This window comes from Temnothorax nylanderi, unplaced genomic scaffold (assembly GCF_030848795.1).
Source record: "Temnothorax nylanderi isolate EJ_2023f unplaced genomic scaffold, tnyl_v1.0 TNYL_tig0017_pilon, whole genome shotgun sequence".
Taxonomy (NCBI): domain Eukaryota; kingdom Metazoa; phylum Arthropoda; class Insecta; order Hymenoptera; family Formicidae; genus Temnothorax; species Temnothorax nylanderi.
In genome coordinates this window covers 1,864,691-1,883,771 of record NW_027249079.1, presented here as the reverse complement: position 1 = coordinate 1,883,771, position 19,081 = coordinate 1,864,691, and the positions used below count along the sequence as shown (strand labels likewise).

Below are 19,081 nucleotides of genomic sequence, written 5' to 3'. Positions count from 1 at the left end.
TAGAATACCACATAATGATATCAACATTTTTTTGTTCATACATAAATTTATTAATAGCAAAATATCTCAGTAAACAATTTTTATGTAAAAAACTTATTCTGATTCTGACTCGTCAGAAATGCCTCCGTCAAAATCTAATTCTAATTCTTCATCGTTTTCTTTTTCCTTTGATTCTCTGAGTATATCCTCAACTTGTAAGGGTGTTGGGTCCCCTACGAACCATGTAGGCTTCAAATAGCCATCCAAAAACCAACCACAATCTTCAGGATTTAGTTTGACGCAGCATGCATCTATTGCATGAAGCCACATTGAATTTACATAGATTGTGCGTAAAAATTTCTGTTTGAGGGAGATCCAGCATGGTGGAATCAGATTGGAGTCGATGCCTTTAATCTTCTTCATAAATTGCTCTTTGTTATTGTTTGCTGCATATGTTTTTTGGAACAGCTGATATCTAGCGTCATTAATGTTATCACAATGCTTGATCCCATACAGAAGGGCAGTAAACTCCTGAACACGTTGAATTTTTGCTTCTACGAGTACATCTACTGGGTCCGTCAATGATGCGAATATTTCCTGAAAATCCGTTCGTTTGGAAAATATTTTAAAAGGCTTGAGTTTTCCTTTGTTATAAAATGCAGCTGTATAATCACAGCCCGTAAATGCGTGGAAAGCTGGCAGACCCAAGCATAAAGTAGGACCCAACTTCATTGCAAGCTCAGTACAGTTAATACAATCAAGATCTTTCTTATTGCTTTTCTTTGATGATGAACTCGCCAACCAAATTTGAGTTTGTGGAATTTTCTGGATTGTGGCCAGTAAAATTACCAAGACATCGGTATCATTCGCTTTGACCAATATTTACATCTAAAATCTAGGCAACCATGGATGCAATCAACTTTTTGATAAGGCAACCTAATACGGTTGGATTGTAAATTAAATAAGCTTTCATTTGATATAATAATTTGATTAAATAACTGATGAGAGTATATTAATAACGCTTACTCACCTGTTTATACCTGGCAACTCCACAGCTGCGCAGAGGGGAAAGTAGGCAACCTTTATTTTTCCAATTCCTTCGGGTATATTCTCTCAACTAATGCACAATTTTTATAAACAACCAATCGAGGAAGTTGATCGAATAAATTTAATTAAAAATTTAATTATTTAACATTATCCCGACGCGATTTAGCTCGGCAACCTATTTGCGATGTATCAATGTATATGTTATCTAGCATATATTTTTTATTATTCATAAATAACAAATGAGGGAATAAATTTCTTATACCGGATCTTAGACTATTATATGAAATAGGTACATCTTGTGACGAGCTGACAGCTCGCCGCAACTCGAGACGCCATATTGGGATAAAAGTAGATAAGGAAATCTGTACTTCCGTAATTTTTTCTCGTTTTCTATATAAAATCGGAGTTCCCCTGAATCATTAATGTATGTACTGCAATTCTGGAGAAGGATTTTTAATTCTGTCAAATATTAACGACGCTACGTTTCGACAAAAAAATGCCGGTAAAACAGACGGCTCCAGCATCACCTTTAAGCCATTTGGTGGTTTAAATCTTTTTGCAATGTTAAATAGTTTGCATCGACGAGACACGCCACGTCTCTGTACGTCTACTCCAATAGTGATTTGTTTCTTAATTTTCACAATGTGCGAGGCTTATAATCTTTTTAACTATTGCATTGGTTTGTAATAGATGCTCGCTTATCGCCCCTTTTACGCATATCCGCCGATCGTCAGAATTCTTCCTAGAAATGACATGCGAGGAGGTTACAAAAAATATTATATTACCCTCTCACAGTCAATCCCTGCTTTACCATTATATACCTACGATAATGGGACGTTCGGATGTCGGTATTGGAGGTAATGTAGGGATTGACTGTGAGGGGTTAGTATACCTTCTACGACCTTCTCGCATGTCATGCTTTTCTAGTAACAGAAGCGTTATTTCGAGCAGCGGAGATTCCAATTTTGACGTTTTTTCCCGCAGCTCGCCAGCGTTTTTCCCCTCTTACGCTACAGATGCTTTGTCTATTCAAGTCTATTATTGACAATGCAACCGTGTGCGACTGATTTGAACCTTACGCATTGTTATTTGTTATAGAGATGTTTAGTTTTTGCTTCTAATCAATCAATAAATCGTTAAAATTCTACGAAATTAGGTTATAATAAATAGTATATTTCAACTTTACATATACTATACGTATCTTTTACTGATTTCATTTATTTTTCATTAAATTATTTATTTTAATTTTTAATTATTACTTTTTTATTGTGCATAATACATTGTTGTGCAATTGTACTTTGTGGACATAGCACGGAATAAAATCAACTGATGTATAGACGGATACTTACCATTCCATTCAAAATGCGAGCATCGTATTCCATCGTATCCTCTACTCCATTCTCAGGAGTCTCAGGTTGTCTCAGGTCAGGCTTTTCTCTGTCTCTCTGATAGGAGTCACATGACTCACATGCGCTGAAACACGTGGAGCGTGCATAACATAACCCATACTTTCGACGCTCGTAAAATTTATTCGACAGATAAAAGATCTGCGAATACATTCCTGTGCATTTATTGCAGTTTATTTTCAGTGTTGCGACGACACGATTATGGCAAAGGTTCCGCGGAAACGTGCTAAAATGGGAAAAAGCACGAGAGAGCAGTTGGAGATGCTCGATAAATCGGTTTGTAAACACGTAATTGTGTGACACTTGGCGTATTTATATCGTAACAAACATATTACATTTGCACGTTTGTGGCTTGCAGGAATTGATCGACAAGATATTGCGATTGGAGGCTCACAACGAGCAACTGAAATCGTCGATCGCGAAAAGTACGGACACTGAACTGAAGAAAGAAAAGACGCCAAAGAAAGTAAGAAGGTCGTTTGATTTTTCACGGTAAATATGTTGCTCTTGAACTTGTCACGTTACTCTTTCATACCAGTGATGTCCTACAATTTCAATCGTAGGTGTCACAAGAGGCACATTCTGCTGAAGTTTTATTACCTCGGTTGGGACTATCACGGTTTCACCGTACAAGACGATAATAGCGATACTATCGAGCATCATCTATTCGCAGCTCTGTTAAAAAGCTGCTGCATCGAATCCCGCGAGAGCGCAAATTACCACCGTTGTGGACGAACCGATAAAGGTGTTAGCTCGTTCTCTCAAGTTGTATCGTTGGACGTGCGCAGTAGACTGGAACCGGAGAATCAAGACAGCTTGCCGGATGAGTTGCCCTATTGTAAAATGTTGAACAGATTACTGCCAGCGAATATAAGGTGTACAGCATGGTGTCCTGTCGCATTCAATTTCTCCGCAAGATTCGACTGCAAGTATAGAAAATACAAGTACTTCTTCCCAAGAGGCAATTTAGATATAGATGCCATGAACAAAGCTGCCAAGTATGCTATAGGAGATCATGACTTTCGTAACATTTGTAAAATGGACGTAGCCAATGGCGTAGTTAATTTTAAAAGAACTGTAATTGATGCAAAAGTAATCCTCGTTACTGATGACAATGTGGAAAAATCCACAGGTAATCTTCAGTTTCTTCAGTTGCTTATTATCTTCTAACGATATATAATGTATAGTGAATTCTTATTTTATTTTGAAGGCTACGATATGTGTGAATTAGAAATTACGAGCCAAGCCTTTCTGTGGCATCAAATTCGTTGTTTAATGGGCATCTTGTTGTTGGTTGGACAAAGGAAAGAGGAGCCTGAAATAATTTTGAAGCTCCTTGACATTGAGACTTGCCCGCAGAAGCCGCAGTACACTATGGCTCATCAAGTTCCATTGAATCTCTGGTATTGTGATTATGAAAACGTAAAATGGTTTATCGACGAAGATGAATTATTACACACTATCAAAATATTACAACAGGATTGGGCTCTCAATACTATAAAGTATGTTTATTGAGAAAGAAATCCACATAATCGTACATAAGATCGATTTTGTAATCAAGTTCCTTTTTCATTATATGCAGATCTACAATGATTAAAAATATGTTGATGGAATTGGAAAATTTCGTTAACTGTGTAAGTACTAATTTTCAAAGTGATTGCCTGCTTCTCGGAGTACAATCGAAAATATATCAACCATTAATGAAACGAGAAATGTGTGGTAAGTGTATGATGATTAATTTTACCAAACCTAGTGAACATAAATTTGTTGATAAAGTCGAGACTCAAGTTCAAACTTTTTCAATATGCTATTCAAAAATGTTTTTTTTTAACTTTATTACATATCTATAGCATAGCCTACATTTATTAATTTCGAAATAATGCATACAAATACACTGTTTTAAGTCTTAATATACTTTGTATTCGACTATAATACAGACATTCAAAATATTTTGATGATCATATATATGTAATTTCACATTCTTCTCTTTTTAATACTATACTAAACACAATGTCGCCGCGTTTGGACGTGTTCTATACTTAAGATTACAAGTTCCTAAATGTACATTCTATCAACAGTACAGTAACTGAATAGATTAAGTTAAGCCTGTCCAAAATTTGATTCATGAGCAAAATGTTTCTTCTCGTCATCTCGATGAATGAAATGCGTAATGAGCAACAAAACAAGGCAGACTATCATATAGACATGTGTTCGTTGTATCCATGCGTTGCAATCAATTAATTGTATATTATTAAAGAAATGAATATAATTGAGAATGGAAATTAATAATAACTGATTGCGCGAATCAGGGTAAACTTGATGAATTTGGACTGGCTTATACTACATAAATTTGTTTAGTACAAACTGATAGTTTTATTTATCTACGTGTATAATCTATTTTCTTTTACAGAGAGTTTGGAAAGTAAAATCAAACATTACGAGAAGAAACGAAAATTTGAAGTCATACATTCCAACGTAACGGAGGTTACATAGCATATGTCTATGGTAATCACAGAACTTGTGTAATGTATTACATACATACTAACGGTTTCAAATACACGTATGTTTTTCTTACTGTAAATATTACATATAGCGTCTTAAATTTTCACTATATGCGAGAGGGCTGTGTTCAGCCTTATTGTTCGTCAAATAGCGTTTTGATAGCGATCAGGAATTCTTCAGAAACATCAAATTTTACAGGCGCGTTGCGTGAAGTAACGTCGATAGGCCTGTAATAATACACGCGAAACGAGTAAAGCTTTTACAAAGTAATTATAATTTTCATAATCTATAAAAATCAAAATAGGTCATTAAACGCGATGGATCTTTCTGTGCACAGCTTATTAGTATTTCTGACTCATAATGTTATCTAATCTTGGAAATCTAACAGCAGTTTATGCTAAATATTCAGGTTTTTAAAATGTTTATTTACAGAGGATGCAGCTAATGAAAAAGTGCTATATATACATAATAAAAATGCGAAATTTAATTTGGGCATTTAAATGTAATTGATGATATAAACACTTTCCCTGCTGCCTGACACATTTCGGTTGCGATAGCGTCGCGACAGCGAAGTCAACATTTCCGTGAAATTATGACCGTGATGGATGATTTAAAAAGAAAATTACTAATCGATGTTTTTCGTTTATTTCTTTTCGGTTCTATCACAGGACGGCATGCATTTAAAACGAGTGTCAAAATTGCTTTCTTCCTCCGACGAATTTTCATTATTTTTACCCTCGCCATCTTCGTCCTCTTCTTCTAATTCATCCTGCTCTAAAAGTCGTCTCGCCATTTGTACAGCGTGCCATTCTCGGTAATGGCCCTTTCTTTTCGCCTCAAAGGCTCTTCTCCTTTCTAAATAGAATACGTCAATGATGAAAATTTTTGTACGTTGCGAAGATAAGACGTCTTGTTTTACCTTTTTCTTCGGGAGTTTCCTCATCCTCCTCCTCTTCACTGGATTCCTCAAAAATTTTGGGTTTGCTACCTCCAGCTAATCTGAATTTTAACAATCGAGCAAATAATATCAAATATTTTACATTTTTATTAGCACGTGATTGACATCACATCCTACATTAATCTACTCACTTTGCTGCGAGAGCACTAGCGTCTAACTGATCAAATTCATGTTCATTTTGGAGGCCTTCAAAATTATATGGGGTTTTTGGTTCTTCGATCTTCATGTGGCCGTAGTCCTTGTCGGCAGGATGAAGAGTAGCGATAATATTCATCTCGTCCCATGTTGTTTCTTTGCTCGGTCTATAGTTTGATTAATATAAGGTAAATAAAAAATATGGGTGTTGATCGTGGAGTCTAAAAATAGAATCTGTGTCAACTGACGCTGGGTAATGTCAATCACTTTACGTCTTAAGAATATTCAAGCAGTTTTACCGCAAGTTCTTATCTTTAAGTTTATTAAGTTTCCAGAAAAGTACGGATACTTTATAATCACATCCCTATAAAAAAAGTTTCGCTGGAAGATTATTTTCTAAAAAAAAAAAAAAAAGGTAATCTCGCGAATGCGGTTCGAAGGTGATGCTGAGCGAGAAGCTGTATATCGAGCGCGTGTATCCCGAAGAAAGCCAGGTAATCGTTTCTCTCTCTCTTTCTCTCTCACCGGATTCGTCGAGGCGTCTGTCATCGCGGACCGCGTGAACTCGTGATTTATAAATATCGGACCGTACGTGACACGCGGAATCACGTCTTCGATGTCGACGAGAGAGAGAAAGAGAGAGGGACGGCTACGGCGGGTTTCGCGCGCCGTCTCTATTTTTACGCGATCGTATCGAAATTCAATTGCACGCGTCTCTCACCTAGGCGCCTCCGGATTGTCAAAACTGCTGGACGTCTTGAGGATACCCTTGGAAGGCCGTTTCGACAGGTTCTCTGCCATTATAATCGGGCGTAATCACGGCGGGTCACTTGCGACGGTGATACCGCGGCTGCATGTTTACCAATGGATCTCGTTCGGCTCGGCTCGTTCCGGCTGAATAACCTGCCTGCGCTCTGCGCTGACTGCGCTGGGTGTCACTTGGTGTCACTCACTCCGTCACTCGCGGCGGCATATCCTCTCTTCCTCTCTCTCTCGCGCGCGCGCCCGTCGCCCCTCGGCCTCGGTAGCACGCCGTAGTTGCGTAGCGTGGAGAATGTAGATGATGTAGACTGCGAACGGACCGACCATCTGCCGTCAGCCGTGCCCAGCTTTAGAAAGAGACAGGTAGCTTTCACGTCTTTCACGAGATTGCCTTTTCTCTCACACGTTGCGCGTTGCACGTACAAGTTAAGCCCCTTGCACAATGCCAGGCAACAGGCAATAGGAACAGGAAATAACCAAAAAATCGTTAATTACAACCTAAAAAATTCGAATGCTATGATTGGTTGGCAACAGGCAATAGGCACAGAATTTCCAACGTGACGGAAACTCTGTGCCTATTGCCTGTGTCACTGTTTATTCTGCATTTATACATGATTTCTGATTTCTATTCCCTGTTCCCTGTTCCTATTGCCTGTTGCCTGGCATTGTGCAAGGGGCTTTAGAGAGAGACAAACCATAACCTATTGCTATACGGCAATTACGGCGTCATGCGCGTCATCGTCGAGATGCTGGCGCGAATCTTGCAGCGGCAAAAAATCGTGCAAGAATTTGGCAGAAAGTCAACAGTAATAATTTACCGAAATAATTACCCCGATTAAAGGTAGATTCTACTCTTTAAATAGATGATAGATTGTATTGTGATTTGTGTGATGTAATGAGTGTTTTCTATTGTTGAACTGGCTGCGCTAGTTCAGAGTTCATCTTTTTCCTTCCAATGTGGAGTGAAAAAGATAAACTCTGAACTAGTGCAGCCAGTTCAGCAATAAAAAACAGAATAATAGGCTTGTTCTTTTCAGCTGAACTTCTTGCACGGTTCATCTTTTATCTTTTTCTCTCCAACATGAAAAGAAAAAGAGGAAAGATGAACCGTGCAGAAGTTCAGCTGAAAAGAACAGGCCTAATATTTCGAGTATCTTGCGGGATATCACGTCGGTTATGCAGAAAGCTTATAAACGATCGCGATAATTATAAGATTTTTATTTATAAAACATTAGAAAAGTTTATGTATTTTTCGGAAACTAAACTATTTTAGTAAATATCACTTTCGAATAAAATAAAAAATTCGATGTAACAATTATTTTCTTAAATATTATTTTGGAATTATTTGACTTTTATATTTGTATTTTGCTAATTAATACATCATTGTAAGATAATTACGGCTTGTTGCACGTCAGTTATTAATTATTAATTTAAATTTGAGGTAATGAGTCCGCGAATATTCCAAGTATATGTAATAATATATTTTATAAATCTGTTGCCCTTGAGAGCTTTAATTGTGATGAAAGTTTGATGAAAAAGTCACAAAAAGAGTAATACTTTTTTAATCTGTATATTAAGTATGAACAAATATGAACAACACTTACAACATAACATTATTATATAGAATTACATTGTTTAAAGTTCAACTAAAGTTAAGTACTGTTGACGTTACAGGTAGGCGGCTTCAGTCCAGCCTCTCGATCGGTTCTTTGGGTGCTGTTGCTTACCTTACACGACTCGGAACAAGCGTTGGGTTTAGATGGAAGAACATTTCATATTTCGGGGATATGCTCTACGATTCGGGATTATAGTAGCAGTGAGGTGACTGGTGAGTGATGCCACTTTATTAACGCATGGGGTATTTTAATTTCTTGTGGTATCCGTAACTATAAAAATCTAAATGTATCCACGGTGACGTTCACCGAGCACTTGGAGGAAGAGGGCGAACTCTCGCATAGAGAATTACCTCTTCGAACTCTTCCCATTCAGATCTTTGAGATCCTTTCGGGTCGTTTTTTAAGCGGCCACTTCGCTCGCCGCACACTTGTCGTACATTGCATCTAGGACTTGAATGAACTTCAAGTGACGTTCTTCCGGAGCTACGGTGGCACCGCGGCTGCCCCATAAGAACTTGATGTGAAATTCGGTGCGAAAGGCGTCCGATAGCAATTCGTCGCTCCTGCAACCTTCCAGAGCGATCTCAGCATTTCTGCGGAAAAGCGGTAGACTGTTGGCTAACTTGCGAGCCGCCTCGAGATGCGACCAGACGATCGATAGGCCGCAATCGGATGCTGAATTCTCCCATGGTGAAAGAATCGCTGCCGTTAGTCCGAAAGGTGCTACGGTGCCTATAATAAATTTCGCTGAATAAGTAAAAACAACGTAGTTTTTGAGAGAAAAAAGGAAGAGAGGATTTTAGCAATTAACAGTAATAAAAAAGACGCTATAACGAAGATAGATATTTGTATTTAGAATAATTACGATGCGAGTACGTAAGCGAAAAAAGATATTTTCTGTTTATTCACTGATTATTTAATTAGCGAATAATAATTATTTTTTATGCGGATACCTAGAACGTCTTCGGGACCGCGTTCTCCAAGTAGCGCGATCGGTAGCAAATGTGGTAACGTCGTATTAGGCGCCTGCGGATTGGTACACTCGTTCATAGCCCGTAGAGTAGGCCTTAGTTTCGCCTCGAAGCTGAAAGCTTCGTCCGTGTGTTTCTGTCGTAGCAGATGCCACGTATTGGCTAGTCTTTGAATTTGCGGCAGGCACAAGCCGAGCATCACGCCGCAGAAGCCGTAAAGATTGCCGAGCGCGGTTTTAGTGTCGATTGCCACTTTGATCCATTTGCTGATGGTACCCGCTCTTTCTGCGATATTAACATTTATCATTACTTAAAAATCAAGGAAGATTGCTCCGCTTTTGGACTTATCTCATGTAAATTTTAGCTATATATTTTTGTCTTTTTCATTGATTTTCATCAACATCCATTTGAAAATTAATTAAAACTAAATAAAAAAATTTACAAATTTCGAAACTCACCTATAGCCGTAGCGCCAGCCAGCACGGTGACCGCCACCAACAGTTTTATGCATTCAGATCTCTCAATTAGATCCATTCTAGCTTGTCTACCATGGGGAAGAGTAGCCAGCTCGATGCCACTTAATCCACTTCTGTTTCCTTGTCCCGGCTGAAGTGCCACTTCGAGATCGAGTCTCGTAAGATGAGAGGCGAGAACTCTTGGTGCCGAATCCAGCAACATTCCCGAGACTCCTCTCAGAGCCGTCGGGTCCAGAGGTCTGTGTTCGCCAGTTGGTAACAGCAATGTCGTAAAACCTTCGATGTCGAGCACCGTGGTGATCTCTAGAGACGGTGCGGCTACCACCAACTGTTCCTCCGCCGATAATTCGTATTCACTGCTGTTGTTGCCGTTTATGCCGTCGTTACTGGTGTTATAATGACTGCGTATCACCACGCCCTTGATCGGCACCGAAGAGGAGGGATTGCTGGCACCGCCAGAATTATTGGTCTCGAACTCGCTGTCTCCCGATCCGTTTCCGCTGTCGCTGCCGGAGGCCTGATAGCTCTGATGATGATGATGGTGGTGATGATGATGGTGATGGTGATGGTACTGATGATTCGGCACGTAGGGCACCCGGGGAGGCTTGGGTGGCGCTGTGCTCAGAGTGTTTTGAAGATTCAGACTCGGGGGTTGTTGCTGTTGCTGCTGCAGCGCTGGATCCGATATCACCCGGGTGATCTTCTGGCGACCCAGCGACAGAGAGCAAGAGGGCGGTTGGTTTTGAATTGGTGGTACACGTGGCAGAGTACTGGATTGGATAGGTAACTGCGGTCCCGTTTGTTGATTGCTGTCCCGGGCGATATGCTGGTCTGGTACATGATGCTGAGCGGTCAGAGAGTGACTGCGTTGCTGTTTTCTGGGTAGACGAGGTGGTGAACCGGTCGACAGAGAGGTCGAGGAAGGACTAGAGCAGTGCTGATTACTCGTGGGTGCTGGAACGCACGTCAACGGAACCGATCTGGGCTTCGGAGTAATGATTCGAGCTCCGCTGGCTTGACTAATCGGTCGACCACTGCCAACGTAGAAGGTTATCAGGTCGGCGACCGTGTCGAAGGCTTCGTCTTCGAATTGATACTGCGCCCTTTCATAAACCGTGTCTGGCTGAATTACGACCTATCAGACAAAATTAGATTATTTTTAAATCTTTTAAATCTTCATAAGTTGAATTGATTTTAAAACTTTATAATGAATAAATTATATGTTCATTTATGAATAGAAAATAATTTTAAAAAAAGGGAAATCTTTGATATTTTACGAATCTGTCTAACATGTACATGAGTCGCGAAAGTCGAAGATCCTAACTGTTTCTCTTCTATCATAATCCGATACAGTTGTTGAGATAAGAATTTTTAAAGCAATCTTCCTCGATTTCAACTTACTCTATTGATGACGAAATGTAACGGTTGACCTTTCCATCGCACCGTTAGGACATAGTTGCCGGGTTGGGAGGCGCAATCACGCACCAAGAAGTCCCCGTCATTTGGCACTTCCGTCTCCGCACCTTTTCGACCACCGCGCAACGTGCTACCATGGTACCAGGCGTGTGATCGTAGATCTCGAGGGTCGAGAAGCCGCAATTCTCTTTCCAGGAGTTTGCGAGTGGTCTCCTCAGGTGGCTCCTTTGAAATCAATGGTTTTGAATATTACCTGGATTTCATTTCCTAATTGAATTTCAAAACTTTTATGTTTGCTAATATATATTTCATTTTAAGTACGGATGCTAAGAAAGGAATTGAGATATCACAGATGTACACAGTCGTTAAACTGAACGAAAAATGCTCAATTAACATCAATGAAAAACTTGACTCTAGCAATGAACTTTTCTTCAACACTATATGATGAATCATTATTATCGTGAACAATTTGAATATATCACGCCGGGACATTCTCGTATTGTTGATTAATTACTCGGAATGAGAGAGAAGAAAGACCGCGCGAGCGTTCCGCGTAAGACAATTGTAGCAATCAATGCTGGAAAGAGACCGGAGTCTGCGGTCCAGCGAAGATTGGCTTAACAAGAGCAGCCTTGAGCTCCCCGTCACATTGCCGCCGATCGTCTGCGACTCGTCATTCGAGGTGCCGCGTCAAGTAGCTCCGGCTACCCATCATCGCTTGTATACTTAAGTGTATCGTTCTATTTAATTGCTTCCTATATATCGCGCGACAAGAAGCTGGCGTTGCCACTTCAATAACTTAAACCCATAATTACGTGTTTGATCGATTACGCGAGTATGTGTGAGAGACGCGACGTGATATAAAAAATATTCGTGCAGCGTGTATTTTTTATACATTTTTTAATTGATTCAAGATTTTTATGAACAACAATATCGGGAATTTTTTTTAGTTATAAACGATCGAAAATAATAGGTGTTTGGGAATTTCAAGTTTCAAAGAAAAACAAAAGAGTAAAAATCTCATTTCTCATTTAATTCCAAGATTATGTAGCTCACGAGATACATGTGACTTCAAAATTAATTAAAATTTAATATAATTCGCTAATGATAACGTTGACATTGTCGTCAAGCATGAATCGACTCCGGATTTCAGAGATTTGGTGAGGGATAGATATTGTAGGTACATGACATTCGGTGTATGACGTTGAATTTAATTAGATCTAGTCAAATCGGCCCTCGTATGAATATTCATGATTACACGAAGATGGATCCCATCAGTTTAATTAATCCAATATCTATTTCTCCGAACAATGGACAAAACTTAATCTTCAAAGGTAAACAGCCCGTATACGATCAGGTACTCACCATCAGGGGGGACAGATTGTTGCTGTTTTCGGGCGCCTTCGTCAGGGGTGGCTCCTGCTCACTTGGAGGGTATATGCCGCGATCCACCCTTACGTCGATGTCTTCCTCCGGCGTCCTGCGATCAGAACGAGAACTTTCAGTCGCTCACATCTCTGCGCTTCGTGCCCGACCTCCGACAAGGTTCTCTCTCATAGATCCCGGTTCCTTCGTCCAGAAGGAGAGCTCCGTGCGGCTCTTGGAACGGGCGGATAGAATTTGACCGCGACTCTCGGGTTCAGAGAGTGCGCGCGCGCACGCACGCACCCCACTGACCAGCGATTCAAGCAGGATCGTATTTTCACAGGGTATCGCGGGGGTACCATCGAGTGGTATTAATAGATCGCGGGGAAAGAGCGGGAGAGACAGGAGAGAAAGAGAGAGAGAGAGAGAGAAAAAGAGGAAAGATTGGTTACGCGTGCCAAGGAAAATATTTCCTTCCCGTCGACTTCTTTGTCCGTTCGTACGCGTTGCCGCGGCGATTAACCCGCGAGTTAAATCCGACGGAGCTGGTCTCGCGCGATGAGGGACCGAGCGAGTTGTGGATAACGAGCGTATAGAAAATAACGATGCTGCTCGTTGATGTGAGTGTAGCTCGACACACGGCCTGTTAACTCCATTAAATCGTTATCGTATGACGGACGATTTAAACGCTCAATTATTTGTTCTCCGCGTAGAGTGTAATAACATATAGTAATCATTCAGTTTTGAATTTTTTTTTGGTGTGTGCCCCTTTTTAATTCGCACAATAAAAAATGTTAAGGTTTGCCGCATTTTACGGTTATCCGACGATTTTACATTTGTGACGACGACCGCGATTATAACGCATCTTTGAACCCCCGATGGTACACTACTGCGATGTTATCGCCCTCGTTTGTTTCCACACCCGCTCCACGCTCTATACCCGCCCCTTCTTCTCGTTCGTCAAAGCGACTGGCTTTGACAGACGACGGATATCGAAGAGTACATGCGTGTCGACGATGGATGCTTCTCACGTTACGTATCTTCTGATGTCGTAAAGACGTAATGTAAGACGGAGTAAAAGTGCATTGCTTTTATCGCTTTCGACCGGGTTATTCCGTCGATACGCCACGGGGGTTATTGATCTTCTCGGACAAGGGGCTGCGTATACGGAGGGGGTCGACGGCCAAGGTGCGCTTGCGTCATCCGGAAACGTTCGATAAGGGGCGTCATCGAGATACCCTGAGCCGATGTATATTCGCTCATATAAGGAATGACTTTAAAGTGTCTTACTCAGGCTATTTTTATTCCATTTTCCTCTGTAGTTGAGGATTGGTCTTTAATCTTTGCGATAATATAATCTCATGTCATACAAACTATAAATTTTCGTATTATTACATTATTGTTAGATGCAACGCTATAAAATATACATATATAAATAAGAATATAAATAAAATATACCTACATATGTATGTGTCTGTAAATGAAATTGTATAAGCAAATTACAAGATCAACTGTTATCAAGTTTCACAGAGTAATACAATGTAAAACAATGTGAGCTCAACTAAAATAAGAGAGACAAAGAAATGATTTTGCGTAGTCAGTCGCGAAAATCGCGGTTTGAAAAAAAGAGCGGCTGTAAAATCGTTTAACTCCCTGCGGGCTACAACATCACCAACAAGGAGTCTTTCATGTAAATGTAATATTCGCCAGGTTTGCTGCCACCGCTGCTGACCGCCGTGTATTCGCACACTGGGATTTATCTCGAAAGTCGCCCAAGGGAAGTGTATCCCTGCACTGTCTGTCTCTCGAACAATATCATTTTAAGTTTTTACACTGGAATGGGGGATGCACTTCTGCATGGATTGTCGAGATTAATCACGAGAGAACGTTTCGAGAGAATGATTGATAGGTTTCTTTGATCCATCAATCAAAGTAACCCTCGGAGTGATGCGCGCATTTTTCTCTCGAATGGGTCACGATATCCGAGGTCGCGACACGTTTCTCGATGACAGGTGGCTCGGTTATAGTTTCCCCGGTTTTATTTTCCTGTTACAGAATTCCCGCATTTGTTAGTCGCTCGTATACGGGAACGGGGTGCGTCATTCTTGAAGGTAGAGATCGAGAGAAACCGGTTCGAGAGTCGCCAGGCCCATTATATTCCTGTACTGGTATCACGATGTACCCTCAAAGGAGGCTAATTCATAAGCTATAACTTTGGGCCTTCGACTTTAGCAAGAAGCCGTGTCCTTCGCACGGTACCTAATCCCTTATTCACCTTCATTTATTCGTGTTTCTCATTCCCCAGCTTTCGTCTCGCATGCACCACGTTTTTAACTCCTTAATCTCTTTATACGGCGATCCAAATAGGTAGAAAAAGTCGGTAAAATTTAATTATCCAGAATATAATTATATGAACTTTGAAAAATTAAAATTTGCCGTAATTGTTTGGTGTTGGGGTCGCGTCATCTCCTTGATACCTCTGCTATTTTAGACACTTCCAAATTATATGATCGTATATAATATAATAGTTAAGACATTTTACGCGTACCTCGAGTTATCCTCGACGAGGTCCTCAGGTGACGGCGGGGTCACGATGAAGCACGGCTCCTTTTGAATGATTACTTCCGGCTGCAGGTGTATCGTGTGTCTCTTCTGCCGAAGATCCTTACACGAGTCCGACGAAGCGAGGCCATTCCGTTTGCGCCGTCGGCTGTTGGTACCTAGGTTCTGCAGAGTACCCATAGATGGGAATCGAAAGCTCCATGCTATGCCTGAATGTGCCGCAAAGAAATTTACGTGTAAAAGTGCTATCGTCCATCTCGAAATCAACGGACAGACACATATAATGTGGACGAAGGTGTGGACAAAGTGTGATAAAATTTAGAACTGTAATAAATTCACGAATGAGCAATAAAACGCGATTTAATCGGACACCAATAGCGCCGATAAATAGACGCTCAACGTTGATTAGTCGGAGTTGATCATTAGGAGAAAGCAATTTCAAAGCGACTTCATTAGAACGAGGTGCATATTTGCTCGCGTGATAATATATATTCTCGTTTAATTTCTCTTATATTAATTAATATGTCGATTCACTTATTACAATTCTCGAAACTGACAGCGTTTCTTTCGATCTCTGTGTACACAGAATATATAAATCATGTCCAATGTAATTTTACGATATATAAAACGTTTACGCGGCTGACATATCCATTCGCGCACTGCTATAAATCTCTGACTGACGTGACACGTGAAAATGAAGATTACATATGTTCTGACGCACTCACGTATGCTCGCGCCGTCTTCTACTTTTATGGATTCCATTCTGATGGGCGTATTCACGTTCGCGTTGTACGATTTCGCAACGGTGGAAGACGATCGCGATCGCAATTTCATTGAGCTCGCCCGAGTTGCATTATGCGTGCGCGCGTAAACGGCTCGCGTCGAACTTGAATGCACCGCGAGTGTGACCGGTCTCTCGATGCAGCGGCTTGTACGCGTTTGAAAAAGCAGAGTAGAGGAATGCAGGTTTGTAAAGTTGTTCGCCTCTCTCTTTCTCCCATACCCGCTAACCACTTCTCTACCTCTTTCTCACCTTTGCACGATCGCTGCGTCTACCTGCTCGCTCCTCTCTTTCTGACTATGTATACAATATATATATATATATATATATCTTGTTCTTTCTGCGTATCTCTTGCTCGTATCCTTCGCGAGCGAACATAATACCTGGCGATGGTGATAAGGTCCCCGTTTACCGAGATATCTATCCGATGTTTAGAGAGGCGCCATCGACCGTAAAAGTGAGAGATAATCCAAGCGAAATTTTCGTCGTCATATTATTTCGTCGAAATTATTGATCTCGATTTTCATACAATTACGGAATTATTAATTATAGCCTGATTATTAAATTGCGGTTTTAAAAACGAACGACCTAATTTTATGACACGTTTTGATATTTAACAATGCTGCTCGGACGAGAGAAAAAATTAATTAAAAACATAAATGATGGACGGAATTTGTCGGTCCAGCAAAGTGTTACGTGTATAAAAGACTACCTCATAATTTAATTTAAAATAATATGAAAATATATAATTTTGCTGACCATGCTGTACTTCAATCATACACAGTAGCGCAGACGGTTGTAGAGATAAACCAAGTTAAATATTTTACCGCTTGATGCTTAAACCAGTTTGATAACGCTCACAATCTGTTCGTCTCTTTACCTCTCACATTTAGTCCACTTGGAAATTATTCCACTGACAGAATCAGATGTTGCTCGCTTTTTTTTTGGAAAAAAATCGTGATAATAAAATTTACTTCGTTTAGAGCAACTAAAAAGATTTTTCAGAATGTTACGCAAAATATTTCAGGTGAACAAATTAATTTTTACAAATTTGTTAATTAAGTAATTTGCCAGTTTTTAAATTAAAATATTGAATGTGTAATTAATAGTTTTTAAGTTATGAGAAAACAAATTTCTTTCGAAAATAAATAGATATTTAAATCTGTTCGTTTAATTTCAAATAGATTATGGTTTAACAAATTGTTAATTTGACGATTAATGGCGAAGATATTTAATGTTAAAAACTAGGAAATGATAAGAAAATAATGATGTTTTTGTTAAAAAGTCGACTCCAAGTAAAGAATGTCATTACGAGAATGTGAGGATATACCGTACGTACGTTATTTTTGAACGTCGACGTTTACTTTCAACAAACAGTACCTTTAAACGAATGTAACCTGTGCCTAGAAGGTCCCCGTTTCCTTCGTCGTCGTGTAATTACGCGCGTGCACCACACAAGAGGAATTTCAATCGCGTCGCGTTCGTGCGGAGAGAAAGACAACCGAAATGAGCCGTTTATCGAGACTTTCGCTGCGGGAAACACGTGTTCTTTTACGATTTTCAAAATAATGATAGCGATAGAATACGATTTACGTAATGGCGTACAAATTACACGTCGCGTTCGTTCAAACAGAGCGAAAAGTTCTACTTTCACCGCGGTTTTGCGACATCACCGCGAATATGATGCCACGATCAATCGTAAGCGCAATCGTGCTTGTCGTATGTGGATTCCAAGTGCGCAAGTTATGAAAACAGCTCTGCGTTCATTCTTTTCTTTGATTTCAGTTTTTTCCCCTACTTTTACCCATTTATAACTGGAGAACATTCATGACACGATCAATCGATCTTCCCGATAAACATTAAAATCCACTTGGCTAGTTTTGAACTTTGATTCTGGATGATAATTGAATTCGCTTTAATATATTACACGCCCAGGCGAATCGTAGGCGTCACTTGACGATAAACGTGTCGAGATTTTCATATATTCGTTTCTCGTTAAAATCGTTGGACGATTAATTGAAGTACAGCTGACTAATCATTTGTAATTCATTTCCGGCTATTGCGGAAAGGATATAATCACTTAAACGGTACTCATGCAGTTTCATGCTGGCAGTTGCACGTGCCGAATCAGCGGCGGTGACCGACATTTCTTCTTTCGAGTGCGTCACTGCCCGTGGGATTTACGTAACATTTACAATCGCTTCACGAACGTGGTTTTCCGTTGCCCTCGACAATCGTAACGTTTGGACACGAAGTCCGGGTAACAGAGGGATCATAAGCGGAGTGTGTGTGTGTGTGTGTGTGTGTGTGCACACGTGTCCCCGCAATGTGATCCGCGCGCATGCATCGCCGATAAGTGCTCTATCGCCTTTCCCTTGCCAGTGACACACGAGATTCGGCACCATACGAGCATTAATGATTTTAATATTCAATTTCAATTTAACAATAATTCAGCGATATGGCAGACATTTGCAGGAATATTGAAAATTGAACAGTCGTTTTCTTTTCTATTCTGTCACAAATACGCACCTCGTTACGCACAAGCGAGAATCTCCGCGAGAGATAGTCACGGGTTCACCGCCCGTTGATATTTCCTATATCGAAAAGGGCAGCGAACTCGAGAAACGAACGACGAATACGCAAATGGGGGAGCACATGATACCACGTGGCAGGTTGGAAAATTCGCACTGACTTTGGCTTCTTCGCGACTTGAGTTTGCTGGCGGTCTTTCCCATTTTCCCGCCAGTCGCATGCCAGCGGCTGCCCGTGAGCGCCGCAGGAATTCCCGCCGGTGAATTCAATCGAGGGTGCACTGCGGGAAGCGAAACAATTCGGACGACGCGGCACTGACACGACACGGCTGCAGCACCCTGCGACGCGGCCTGACCGTAGCATAATGCGATACCGAGCTAACTGAGCGCAAACACACTAGAAAGAAGGGACCAGACCGACCCACCGATACGCAAGTGGTGCTCGCAGGAGGAGGAGAACGTGACCGGCAGCGTGAGGAGAGACGCAGAGTGCGGGGGAGGCTGATAGAACGAGAGAGACAGAGAGACAGAGAGAAAGAGAGAGACGGAGAGAGATATGATATAACTCGCTTGG

General features: G+C 40.7%; 3 protein-coding genes across 8 annotated transcripts; 1 reads left to right on the top strand and 2 right to left on the bottom strand.

Moving 5' to 3' along the window:
• Nucleotides 1-2,009: 2,009 nt before the first annotated feature.
• On the top strand, nucleotides 2,010-5,421 carry LOC139768696 (tRNA pseudouridine(38/39) synthase). 2 transcript variants are annotated; one of them, XM_071699153.1, is made up of 7 exons: nucleotides 2,010-2,450; nucleotides 2,616-2,708; nucleotides 2,791-2,924; nucleotides 2,996-3,564; nucleotides 3,643-3,934; nucleotides 4,015-4,151; nucleotides 4,843-5,421. In XM_071699153.1, the coding sequence occupies exons 2-7, from the start codon at nucleotides 2,634-2,636 to the stop codon at nucleotides 4,923-4,925; spliced, it is 1,290 nt and encodes a 429-aa protein (XP_071555254.1). In that variant the 5' UTR covers nucleotides 2,010-2,450; nucleotides 2,616-2,633; the 3' UTR covers nucleotides 4,926-5,421. The 2 variants fall into 2 exon arrangements, with proteins under 2 accessions (XP_071555254.1, XP_071555255.1); XM_071699154.1 differs by lacking the exon at nucleotides 2,010-2,450 and having other exon boundaries at nucleotides 2,475-2,708; nucleotides 2,791-2,906.
• On the bottom strand, nucleotides 4,251-7,030 carry LOC139768697 (protein phosphatase inhibitor 2). 2 transcript variants are annotated; one of them, XM_071699157.1, is made up of 5 exons: nucleotides 6,749-7,030; nucleotides 6,024-6,194; nucleotides 5,854-5,933; nucleotides 5,670-5,789; nucleotides 4,251-5,161 (listed from the first exon to the last, which is right to left on the bottom strand). In XM_071699157.1, exons 1-5 carry the CDS (start codon nucleotides 6,826-6,828, stop codon nucleotides 5,127-5,129), a joined length of 486 nt encoding a protein of 161 aa, XP_071555258.1. In that variant the 5' UTR covers nucleotides 6,829-7,030; the 3' UTR covers nucleotides 4,251-5,126. The 2 variants fall into 2 exon arrangements, with proteins under 2 accessions (XP_071555258.1, XP_071555257.1); XM_071699156.1 differs by having other exon boundaries at nucleotides 4,251-5,789; nucleotides 6,749-7,029.
• Nucleotides 7,031-8,335: 1,305 nt separating this feature from the next.
• Nucleotides 8,336-18,896, bottom strand: LOC139768695 (breast cancer anti-estrogen resistance protein 3 homolog). Of its 4 annotated transcripts, none has more exons than XM_071699151.1 (7): nucleotides 18,669-18,896; nucleotides 15,182-15,360; nucleotides 12,634-12,748; nucleotides 11,254-11,493; nucleotides 9,835-10,987; nucleotides 9,359-9,661; nucleotides 8,336-9,137 (listed from the first exon to the last, which is right to left on the bottom strand). In XM_071699151.1, exons 1-7 carry the CDS (start codon nucleotides 18,726-18,728, stop codon nucleotides 8,806-8,808), a joined length of 2,382 nt encoding a protein of 793 aa, XP_071555252.1. In that variant the 5' UTR covers nucleotides 18,729-18,896; the 3' UTR covers nucleotides 8,336-8,805. The 4 variants fall into 4 exon arrangements, with proteins under 4 accessions (XP_071555252.1, XP_071555251.1, XP_071555253.1 ...); XM_071699150.1 differs by having other exon boundaries at nucleotides 15,182-15,404; nucleotides 18,669-18,877; XM_071699152.1 differs by lacking the exon at nucleotides 18,669-18,896 and adding an exon at nucleotides 18,506-18,652 and having other exon boundaries at nucleotides 15,182-15,404.
• Between the last annotated feature and the right edge of the window lie 185 nt (nucleotides 18,897-19,081).